This window comes from Helianthus annuus, chromosome 15 (genome assembly GCF_002127325.2).
Source record: "Helianthus annuus cultivar XRQ/B chromosome 15, HanXRQr2.0-SUNRISE, whole genome shotgun sequence".
Taxonomy (NCBI): Eukaryota; Viridiplantae; Streptophyta; class Magnoliopsida; order Asterales; family Asteraceae; genus Helianthus; species Helianthus annuus.
In genome coordinates this window covers 172,292,258-172,303,875 of record NC_035447.2, presented here as the reverse complement: position 1 = coordinate 172,303,875, position 11,618 = coordinate 172,292,258, and the positions used below count along the sequence as shown (strand labels likewise).

Sequence of the window (11,618 nt, the reverse complement as noted above, 5' to 3'; positions counted from 1 at the left end):
CTTCTAGTTCACAGAATTACATATAAAATAACCGAATTGCCCTTCTCGTTAACAGAAAAAATGGATAAAGTTAACCATGTGGACTAAAATGGCAACGGTGAAACCTTTTTAGACCCACAGGCGAAAAATGAAACCTTTGAACTAAACTGGCAAAATGACCCAAACCATAAGGACTAAAATGACATTTAACTCTTAAATATATTTATACAGCTATAGTAAATAGGATTTATCTTTATTGTAACAATTCAATGAGAGAAACTGATATTATATCTACATGGTAGAGGATCCTGTACATTAATCCAGAAGTGTGAGAAGTGTATTATAACAGTATATATAACACCATATAAACACCGTATAACACTATGTAACACTATATAACGGTGTTATATGATGTTACATTGTGTTATACGATGTTTATATGGTGCTATATTGTGTTATAATACACTTCTGAATTAATGTACACTATCCCTACCCATATCTACGTTACATTTTGTATAGTAAAAAATATTTGAAATATAAAAGTGACATATACCTACATAAAATGAAGCATATAGGTGAAAATGGAAGAAGATTTACCAAATAGTAGGTTTTGTCTAAGTAGTTTAATAATGATTGTAGAGATAACATCCGTCACTCTAAGGTGCTGTTTGTTTTTTCTGAGGTAAAACGTCTGCAGTCTGCGGACCACATCTGCAGACATCTGTAGCAGAAGTGCTGGACCAAATGTCTGCAGTCTGCAAGAAGAAGACTGTTTGTTTTTTTTACTTCTGCAAACTGCTGAAATAAACAGAAATATAAATAAACTGATTTATTAAACTTAAAAGAGTTTTTCAACATTCAAACTTAAATAATAGTTATACAATACTTAAATAATATTCATAAAAAAGACAATAACATTTTTTAAAGCATTGTATCCGTGCTTTGCATTAACTGCTCAGCAATCTCATCTCGTAACTGATTCATATATCCTCGATCCAATGCAGTACCATGTGCTTCAACCTCGTCTTCACCAGCATTAACGTGCACTTGCCTATTATGCACCGAAACATTGGGTTGATCGTATTCTGTAAACAATTCATCGCTCAAACCCTCTTTCCTTATAAAATTATGTAGCGCGAAACATGCAATGGTAATGTTCCTTTGCGTAACCAATGGAAATGGTGCCATCCTCTTCAAAATAGGGAATCTTGCTTTAAAGACACCAAAAGCACGCTCAATTACGTTCCGAAGTTTTGCATGAGCATGGTTAAATTTCTCTTTATTAGTCAATGCACGTCTTCGGCGAAAATCTCCTAGCCAACACCTCACATTACGATATGGAGCCATAAATCCCCGTATATGTGCATACGCGGCATCACAAAGATAATACTTGTCTGTAAAGATATACAATTATTTTAGAAAAGTAAACCAAGTGATAAATATCTAAAAGAACATAAACATACCTTGTGGTGGAAACGGGAATGGTGCATCTGGATCTGATAATGCCTCTGATAATATTCTTGCATCATGTGCTACACCTTCCCAGCCGGCCACGACGAACGTAAAAATCATGTTGAAGTCACAAATTGCTAATACGTTTTGATAACAATCTCCTTTTCCTCTTCCTCTATATAAATCTTGTTTACTAATAGGGACAACAGCATGTATTAAAGTTCCATCTAGTGCACCAACTGCTCCTTTAAAAACCCGTCGTAGTCTCTTGTTATGTCCCGGTATGTTTGGATTAGGATTGAAAGAAGTTGGTACTATCATTTCTTTAGCAAAAAGCATCATTTTATCCAACACTTCATAAAAATATTTATGAATTGTTTGCTTTGAGTGTTGAAATCTACGCTTGATAACTACATATCGTTGATTATGACCGATTATCATCAAAAACATAGCCATCTTCTCCTCAACCAATACATGTTTACTATCCTCTAATGAATAATTTACTCTAAAATGTGCGCATAGTCGGACAAATGATTCACGAGACATACGTAGAAGATCAATGCATTGTTCGGGATTTCCTGTCAATAACTCTAACGTGTATTTATGTCCCGTCATACGCGAATCATTGTCTCGCACTCGTTTTAAACCTCTCTTCCAAAAAAACCGGACATACAAGTACATAAGAATAACGAGAAGTAATTTCTTATTATAATCCATTATGAACCTGTTTTAACAATTATAAACAATCAAAAGCATAAGCATAAACCAAATGATACAATCATCAACCAAAAGCATACAATGTTAAACATAAAACCATACAATGTCTAAAACATAAACGAAAAGCATACAATGTCAAACATACAAAAGCAATGAATCTCTCAAACATAAACCTAGCAGTCGTGTTAAGCATATAAAGGTCTTCACTACTTTATTAGGCCTAAACTTTTTGCCGTCATTCCGGTCCACCCTCTTAAGACCTCGGGAATTTCTGGCAATGCCATCCACGCCTCTCTCATGTCGGAGGACACCCCAAAAATGTGAAAAGCAGCTAAGAATATAGGATCTACCGGGTCTAACCCAACCAACTTTAACTTCTCAGAACACTCACGAACTGTTGGCCCTTCTTTGCCTTTAATCAAAACATGTAGAGCCTTGTGCATATCACGTGCTAAATCATCATGGTTAATAGATGATTTTGAGGTTTTGGCCCTTTTGTTTGGATTAGGCTCAGAAGTGGGCTCGGAAGTAGGCTCAGAAGTGAGCTCTGGAGTAGGCTCTGGAGTAGCCTTAGAAGTGTCGGCATCATCTTGTGTGTCATGATAATGGGTGTCCATAATCATAAGCGATTGGACACGATGACAAGAAGATCCAACCCCGGATGTTGTTTGGGTTGAGGTCCACTTGCAATTTCCAGTGGTAGTATTTCCATCAAACAATTCTGCACAAAGTTCTGGAAAGGGCAATGGAACTGTCTTCAATGATGCAGCCTTCGGATGCCCCTAAACCCAAAGTAAAAAAAAAATATTGTTATAAACTTTTTTTTTAGAATTATGTTTAAAATTTATATAAATGAACATACCTTCTTAAATTCTTCCCATTCCTCGTTCGTTAAGCTAAAAGTATTTGTTTGAGGGTTGTATATGTTGCCGGTTTTGTTTTTCAAATACACCCAACCTACGTATTTGGCTTTTAGATTATCATATGCATTCTACATTTGTTTTTGTGTTAAATCCAAACCAAACTTTTCCTTAAGAACTTTTCCTAATTTATTCCACGAGTCTTTATGCAAACTCAAGCCTTTTCTACCCACCGTGTGTATCTCTTCAATGCAAGTCTCTAATAAGCATTTTAGATGGCCGTTTGACCATTGTTGTTTCTCTCCCATTTCTACTAATCATGTCAATTAAAACATAAGCTAAGCGAAGCGAAAGCGAAAATTATATTCAAACAAACAAAAATCCTTAATTAAACGATTCATCAATAAGCATAAACGAAGCGAAATATTCCAAAACACCCAACATCTATATTCCAAAACATAAGCGAAGCGAAGCGAAAGCGAAAATTATAATCAAACAAACAAAATCCTTAATTAAACAATTCAGCCAAGAACTAACTATAAGCATAACCGAAATTCAGCCAAGAACTAACTATAAGCATAACCGAAATTCAGCCAAAACATCTATAAGTATCTATGTACCAAAACACATTTAAGTTGATCTATAAGCATCTATGTACCAAAATATATTTATGTTGATGTAATAAAAAAAAAGAAGAGTCTGACTAGAAAATTATATATATACACATGACTGAAATCAAGTAATTATCAAATAAATCAACTGAGTTTGATAGCATCGATGTTTGAACAAATTAACAGATCTGGAAAAAACATTTGTTATAATAAATTCAGCAAGAACAAAACCTCAAAATCAGCCAAGAATAAAACCTCAAAATCAGCCAAGAACAAAACCTCAAAACATTTGCTAGCAAATTACCCATTTGTTATAATAAATTCAGCCAAGAACAAAACCTCAAAATCAACAATTGTACCTACCAATCTACTATATTAGCAACAAATTACCTTAGATCGGCGGTGGAAGGTTTTAGATCGGGGGTGGAGAACGACTCGACGGTGGAGAACGGCGATGGAGAACGAGTCGGCGGTGGAGAACGGCGGTGGAGAACGACTCAGCGAGGGGTGGAGGGCGGTGTGGCGGCGGCTGGAGGTGGAGGAGCAGGGGAGGTCGCTGATGAATGGAGGAGCAGGGGAGGTCGCTGATGAATGGAGAATGGGAACTAGGGTTTGTGTGTTTGGAAGAGGTTGAAGGGATATGAGAAGAGGTAAAACAAGATCTGCCCGAGGAAGAGGTTCTGAAGAGGTTTTTTAATGAATTGTCTTCTAAAAAACAAACAAGCTTCTGGACCCTATGTCTGCGCGTGGTCTGCTTGATGAAGACAAAAGGGGTCCTGAAGCTCTTTTAACAAAAAACAAACAGCACCTAAGTAGAATGAAATGACATTTTGGTCCCTAAACACAAACTTTTATCATTATGTATTCTCAAAATATAACATAAAAAATCAAGTACAGAAAAAATCAACATAAAAAATCTAGTACAAAAAATTCAGTACAAAAATATTATACAACATAGAAGGACAACACAATTTTAGGTTTTTTAGTTATCATATTTTATATAGTAATACGGTACCCAAATTAAAAATAAAAAGATAATCGATTTTATGGTGCAATTTTTTTTTAAAAATTAATGTCGATCTTATGGTGCAATTTTTCTAAATATACCCTTACACCCCTCTTTTTTCTTACATTTTTATCTTAGTCATTAATTTGAAAAATAAAATGTTAAGATCTCTTCTTGTTCTACTTAAATACAATCAACTTTTTATTTAATCCTATCCTAGGTGAAAATAAAACGAATTATAAAAAACAGAAACTTTAAAGTAGAAACATTAAAAGTGGCTCAAATGCTATTCTTTATGGAAGATTCAGATGATACGTGAAAGGAGAAGCAAGACATGAAATTTGTTTGTGTATTTTATTGCTATGGGAAGATTCAAATGAAAACCACTTTTAACGCAAAAACTTGAAAATTAACTAAAAAAGCTTAAAAACATAAAAAAAAATTACAATTTTTTTATTAAAAATCGCTATTTTTTATATATAAAAAAACTTTTTTTCAGAAAAAAAATTGTAATGCACATGTATAGTACACTGCTTTTAGCTCTATAAAGAGCCGCCTCTCCTCAGAGAGATTTAGCAGTTATCTAGTTTTATAAAACTAGAAACTCGTAATTTCGTAGATGATACTCGAAATCACTAGAGTGTGATCTTAGAGCGAGTATCAAAAGTGTCTGGAACCTCTAGAACCAGTATCTGCTCCATAATTCGCGATCCAGTAGCTTTAGAGATTCTAGCAGGGTTAATCGTCCGTTAGCATCAATCCTGAAAATCATCTGTTTGGGGCTTGAACAAGATTCAATGCGAAACTCATGGGAAGTAACTCAGCGTGCACTACAATGTTTTTTTTTTTTTTTTTTTGAAAAAAAAGTTTTTTATATACAAAAATTAGCGAAAATTGGTATGTCTTTTAGGTTTTTTTAGTTAGTTTTTGAGTTTTCGCGTTAACTAGTGTTTTTCATTTGAATCTTCCCCTTTATTGTTATAGAGATAAAAATTTTAACTTATTTGTACACCTGCCAATTTTTAACTTATTTTCCTCTATTACTCTCTAACTAACTAAAACCTAACCTAGTTAGTTTTTGCTTATGTGACATCTGATGCAGCCCTTTTTGCTGATGTGGCAGCTGACATGGCCTTTTTGATGACGTGAGAGCTGATGTGGTAGCTAACGTCGTGTTTTTGATGACGTGGCATCTAACATCAGCTAATTGTGTTAGGGTTCAGTTAGTTAGGGAGTGCCAGATGAAATAAGTTGAAAGTTGGGAGTGTTGTGGTACAAATCGAAAGTTAGGAGTGTTATCGGCCAATTGATGAAAGTTTAGGTTATTTAACCCAATATCCATTTTTTGTATTAGGCCCAAATGAACAAATGAAAAATAGTATTTATTGCAAGGCCTAATTGAAGAATCAATTTTAGAATAAAAAAGGTCCACTCTTCTAACTCTAATCAATATGCAATTAGCTTAATTTCTTGCTAACTGTAACACCGTGTGCGCTCGTTTCACCCAATGTCGTCCTCTATTGGGGAGAATTTAGTGGTGTCGCAAGGATAATCCAGATTGGTTAATGGATTTTTATAGTAATTTCTGTATATTACGATTTACCCAATTATTGTTAATTCTAAATCCCTAATTGATAATTCGAATCTTTGAATTTTGATATCATGCCTCTGAATTCACGATTGAAACTTTGAAGGCAGAAAGAAGAAACAACGTTTTCTTTACACCTATTCAAAAGGACCTTGACTTTATAGTTCGCTTAGGGTCTCCAAAAATGTTTTTTGATTCCTTCCGATCAGGTGTTTAAATTCATTGGGTACTTCATCCATGGCAACATTTATATCTATGAAACAACGAGAATCTAAACCATTAATCACGTGGTCTCGTGTTTCCAATGTTTTCCTTTTACTTTTAAATTTGGAACTTCAATTAGGCTATATGGCATTGAATCTCCATAAGCCACCTTAGCGCCACATCAATAAGAGGCTCTATTACCTCTCTAATAACACCCAAGCAATAGAATAACACCCAAAAAAATCATTACTCAACATTTTCAAATTAAATTTACATGGCGAGTTGGAATAAAACATAATCAACCGAAATTTAAAATATTAAAACTAAAGGTACGAATTTAAATAAGGGATATTGGCCTCTAATAATCCCTACTAGACGTCATTGACCATTGGCAGCCCCACCTCTTTTATTCCCGCTGACAGTCCCACCTTTCAACTATTTTTCCTCCACAGGTGGAGTTAAGTTTTTTTCCGAATTACAATCTGCGCTCTAGGACTTTTGATCAGAACGAGGATACGAGTCTATTGATGTAAAACTTACCTCGAAACGGTGCTCCAAACGACTTGATTTTTGTTAATTGGAAGTTTAAACCCCCGAATTGAAGCACCGTTTTCGTCGTTTGGAGCACAATTTCAAGGTAAGTTTTACATCATTCGACTCGTATCCTCGTTCTGATCAAAAGCTCTAAAACATTAGTTTGTAATTCGGAAGTTAAGTTTTTTTAACTGAGGACCGGTGGAGGAAAAATAGTTTAATTTAACTGAGGACCGGTGGAGGAAAAATAGTTTAAAGGTGGGACTGTCAGGGGGAATAAAAAAAGATGGGACTGCCAATGGCCAATGACGTCTAGTAGAGATTATTAGAGGCCAATATCCCTTTAAATAAAAATAACAACACATTGTTCTTAAAATTCTATAGGACAGATTCTCAAAATTCTCCAAGCCGCAACATTAGCAAACTGAGTGTTGTGTTGTATTTGGTCCCCACTACTGGCCGCGACAATCACTTCACCTCAGGTAAACCCTTCTCGCAATTCAACGCATTGATAAAACACATCTCAAATCATGTACACTTTGTTTGTAGAAGCGAAAACCTTCCTAATATTGCATTAATACGCTGGTTTTCACCCACATGTTGATGGAATGTAGACATAACCATGTTCCAAAACCGTCACGAATCTGAAGGCATCCCTAGCTCGACGACGTCCACCCAACTCGTGGCCAAAACAATATCCTCTTTCTCAGTCCAACTTCATGCTATTTTAAAATTCAATAAAGAGAAATTTTTAGAGTAAAGAATGAAGAGTGAGATGAGGTAAAAAAAGGTGTGTTATATATAGAAAATAAAAAGAATTTGACTTTTTTTTTTAAATTTGACCGTTCACAAATGCTCATAATACATGTCACCTACTCTTCCTCATTTCCATTTGTTATTGTGCTTGCGAGTAAGTAATCAATGACACCCCTCTTAACGACGTTTGGGAAACGAGATGGAAGAGATGCAATATTAGTGGTTTTTGTCTAAGGCGAAGAGGACGCCAGTCCATACCACACAGCCTTACCCATGGTGTCCGAGTTCGATCCCCACTTGAGACGGTTCATTCTCCTCTGTGACGGCTCTCAACTCGTCAAGCCCTATGATGAACGAGGTACCTATGAGGTTTTTTTTCTTAGACGCCGGTCACTCTCTGATGCCAGCTAGGACACGGTTAAAACACTCATCTCTGGTCGGAGAGGGGTGACGAGCCTTCCTAATGTGAGGGTGTGGGGTGTCTCGCACAAAAAAAAAAAAAAATGTGACACCTTGTCGTTAAAAAAATAAAATAAAAGAAGCTAATTTGTACATCAGAATTATTTTGAAATTCAAAAAATAAAAATTTTATTGTGTATTATTGCTTTTGCTATTGATATTATATTATAGTTTATGACTTGGTTTAAATAATTTTTATTTTAGTTTGGTGATGTGTGAGAGTCAAAATGTCATTTCTAAATAATTTGGCCAAATTGGGGCAGAAGACAATGACTGAACAGAGGTGCACGTGATGAAAGTGGGCCCTATCATATATCCCTTCATATATCCCTATCTTAATCTCAATCTATTTAGAAATTGCTGTTTGTATTCATATTCGCCAGTCGTACCGCACGTGCCCCCATCGCCAACGAAAACTTCAAATCAGTATGGGAGTGTATTTCATTTTTCTAAACTGGTTAGAATATTTTTTTAAATATTTTTTTCTAAAGGAAAAAAAGTTTATATGAAGAGAAGGAGAGAATTGAGCTATGGAAATGGGAGGAAGAAGCTTATATAGACTTTAGCGGCAACACAGGACCCTTGACTGGAAAAATCTTGGAGAATCTGACCGGGAGCCAGACACGGGACGTGGTCAGCTCTTGTGAATCCTGATGGATTTTCGAAAATCTTCAAGAAAGCTTTTTGTTGTTTAGTGGTTGAGGCACGACCCGTGTCTCGACTCTGCAGGCCGAGGGAGATCTTCGAAAGTCAACTGAGGATCGTTTTGTCACTTTTCTCGAAGCACGATCTGTGTCTGGGACGCGTTTCAAGTCGGAAAACGCGTTTTTTGTCCTTTTCTGATGGAGGCACGCCCTGTGATTGGGTGGCACAACCAGTGCTTCTAGTACTTGACCACAAAAATCATATTTTAGCTCCGTCTCGTCGAAATATTCAAGATTCATATATTATAGTCCCCGTAACTCATTTCTTAGCCCCGATATATGTTTATGTCAAGTTTTGGGCTGTTCTCGTTTCATCGTTGTCGTTTATTTGGTTAAGGAGACCACCACTTCATCTCTTCTTGAGGAGACCACTAAATATCCATGACTTGAGGATCATGCGCGGGGCGTGTCTTGCAGGCACGGCCCGTGTCTTGAGCTGCAACTTGACATTTTCTTATTTTTTTTCATTTTTCGCTTCTTTTGTCATTTTACGGCCTAATTGTCCTGAAAATAAAAAGTACACAAATTTAGAACTAATTTACTAATATTTTTAAGAAAACAATCTTAGATTTGAGCTTGAAATGATGTGAAAATATATATAATTATGGGCACATCATTGACCAGGTACCGGTCGTGCCCTCACTCCCAATTTATATCTATCTTAAATGATAAAGTCGGTGGATTTTAGCGAATTAGTCCTTTTTCATTTTAATTTGAACCTTGCTTTTGTTTCTTTTCTACATATATGGTCCCTCCTGCCGTCTTTGTATACTATTATATTAGTATTGTCATTTCGTCATTATATTTTCCTATATTAGGCTGGATAGTTGCTTTATGAATTGTAAGCCTTTGAATTTGTAATATTTTTTTCTTTTTTACATTACTTCTACTTATGCGTTAATTTGAAGGGAAATAGTTTGCTTATAATAATGAAGAGAAGTTTGTTCATCGTTTGTCCAATTGCAAAAATTTAACATTATACTTTTATATCAAGTGTGGAGTTACAATAGGAAGTTTATTTGGCTCGTAAGGCTAGGAAGTGATCTTAACCATCCATTTAGTTAATCAAGGGCTAAGATTAAATGATGGAAATTGAAGGAAAGAAAAGAGGCGCGTGAGTTTGTTTATGGTCATTCTAATTCTAGTCAATCAAAGTCAATAGCTTCTCTCTCCTCCAATTCCCTCCTATTTTTTAAACGTTAATAACTCTTTCATACGACATTATTTTTTTATAAAAATTGCACCAAAAAACGAACGTTTTTTTATCTTTAAAACGAGTATACTATTGCTATATTTTCAAAAAAAGAAAAAATTAAAACCCAGTTGCGTAAAACGCAATAGAAAAACCCCCAGTTACGTAAAACGCAATGAAAAAAAACCTAAAAAATGACATTTTTCTAAAACGCAATGCACAAAAAACACAAAGAAATGACTTATTTGTAAAACTCAATGGCTAGAAAACACAAAGAAATGTCTTATTCCTAAAACGCAATAGACTAAAAACTCAAAAGAAAATGTACTTTCTAAAACGCAATGGACTAAAAACACATAAAAATGTGTTTTACCTAAAACGCAATGCACCAAAAACACATAAAAAGTGTTTTACCTAAAATGCAATGCACCAAAAACACAAAGAAATGTCTTATTTGTAAAACGTAATGGCCAAAATGTCTGTTTTCTAAAACGAATGGACTGAAAACACATAAAAAAGTGTTTTACCTAAAACGCAATGCACCAAAAACACAAAGAAATGTCTTATTTGTAAAACGCAATGGCCAGAAAACACTTAAAAATGACTCATTCTAAAACGCAATGGACTGAAAACACCTAAAAAATGTGTTTTACCTAAAACGCAATAACTAAAAACACTTCAAAAATGTGTTTTACCTATAACGCAATGACTAAAAACATTTAAAAATGTGTTTTTTTTTCTAAAACGCAATAGCCAGAAAACACATAAAACTCTCTTATTTCTAAAACGCAATGGACACATAAAACTGTCTGGGAACTGTCTGTGACTGTGAACTGTCTGAATTGTCTACGAATTACTGTCTTCGAAATGAGCCAATTTCTGGAAAATTAATTTTTCTGATGCATTTTTATTACAGCAATTTAATCAGAAAAAAAAATTTCCGAGCTGACCCTTGGACCCAGCCAGGGGCTGCCACCCCTGGGACCCCGCTACCAGGGGCGCTGCCCCCGGACCCCGCCATGATCGTAAAACGCAATGACTAAATTAAAAACCCAGATCGTAAAAACGAAATTAAAGAATTTCTTACATGGATCGAAGTGATTTCTTCAACAATTGACGAATTTTGAATGATTGAAACACTTATCAGCGCTCGAATCGAACGAATCGAGTGATTATCTCCAAAATCACCGAAAAAACGAGATTTTTTATGAAATTAAACTGGGTTTCCTTCAAAAAAGCTGAAGAACACGTTGATCGGGTGTTTGAATCATTGATTAGTGATGAAAATCGCACTATAATGTAGTGATTATTGAGATAGAAAGTGAAGAAATGGTTGAAGATGGTGGGTTTTGAAAATGGTGGGTTTTGAAGTTACTGAATTTTGAAAAGGAAGAAAAAAGGGTTGGATTGACTAAAATACCCTTTTTCTTTATTTTAAATGTTGCCACATGTCATAATCCTATTGCTTCCTACACTTCCTAGCCAAAATAAACTTCCCATTTGATCCTTTACCTTTATATCAAATCAAATACGAAAGACTAGCATATAATACTTAA

At 35.1% G+C, this 11,618-nt stretch overlaps 2 protein-coding genes across 2 annotated transcripts in view; both read right to left on the bottom strand.

The window, feature by feature from the left end:
* Positions 1-900: 900 nt before the first annotated feature.
* Positions 901-2,148, bottom strand: LOC110914640. The gene is made up of 2 exons (XM_022159424.1): positions 1,443-2,148; positions 901-1,373 (listed from the first exon to the last, which is right to left on the bottom strand). Exons 1-2 carry the CDS (start codon positions 2,146-2,148, stop codon positions 901-903), a joined length of 1,179 nt encoding a protein of 392 aa, XP_022015116.1.
* A 79-nt stretch (positions 2,149-2,227) lies between these two features.
* Positions 2,228-11,618, bottom strand: part of LOC110914641 — a 58,235-nt gene continuing 48,844 nt past the window's right edge. Inside the window, exons 2-3 of the mRNA XM_035984523.1 lie at positions 3,011-3,139; positions 2,228-2,930 (exon numbers count right to left, since the gene is read on the bottom strand). Of these exons, the coding sequence (XP_035840416.1) occupies positions 2,355-2,930; positions 3,011-3,139 (705 nt within the window). The 3' untranslated portion in view covers positions 2,228-2,354. The remainder of the gene's footprint in view (positions 2,931-3,010; positions 3,140-11,618) is intronic.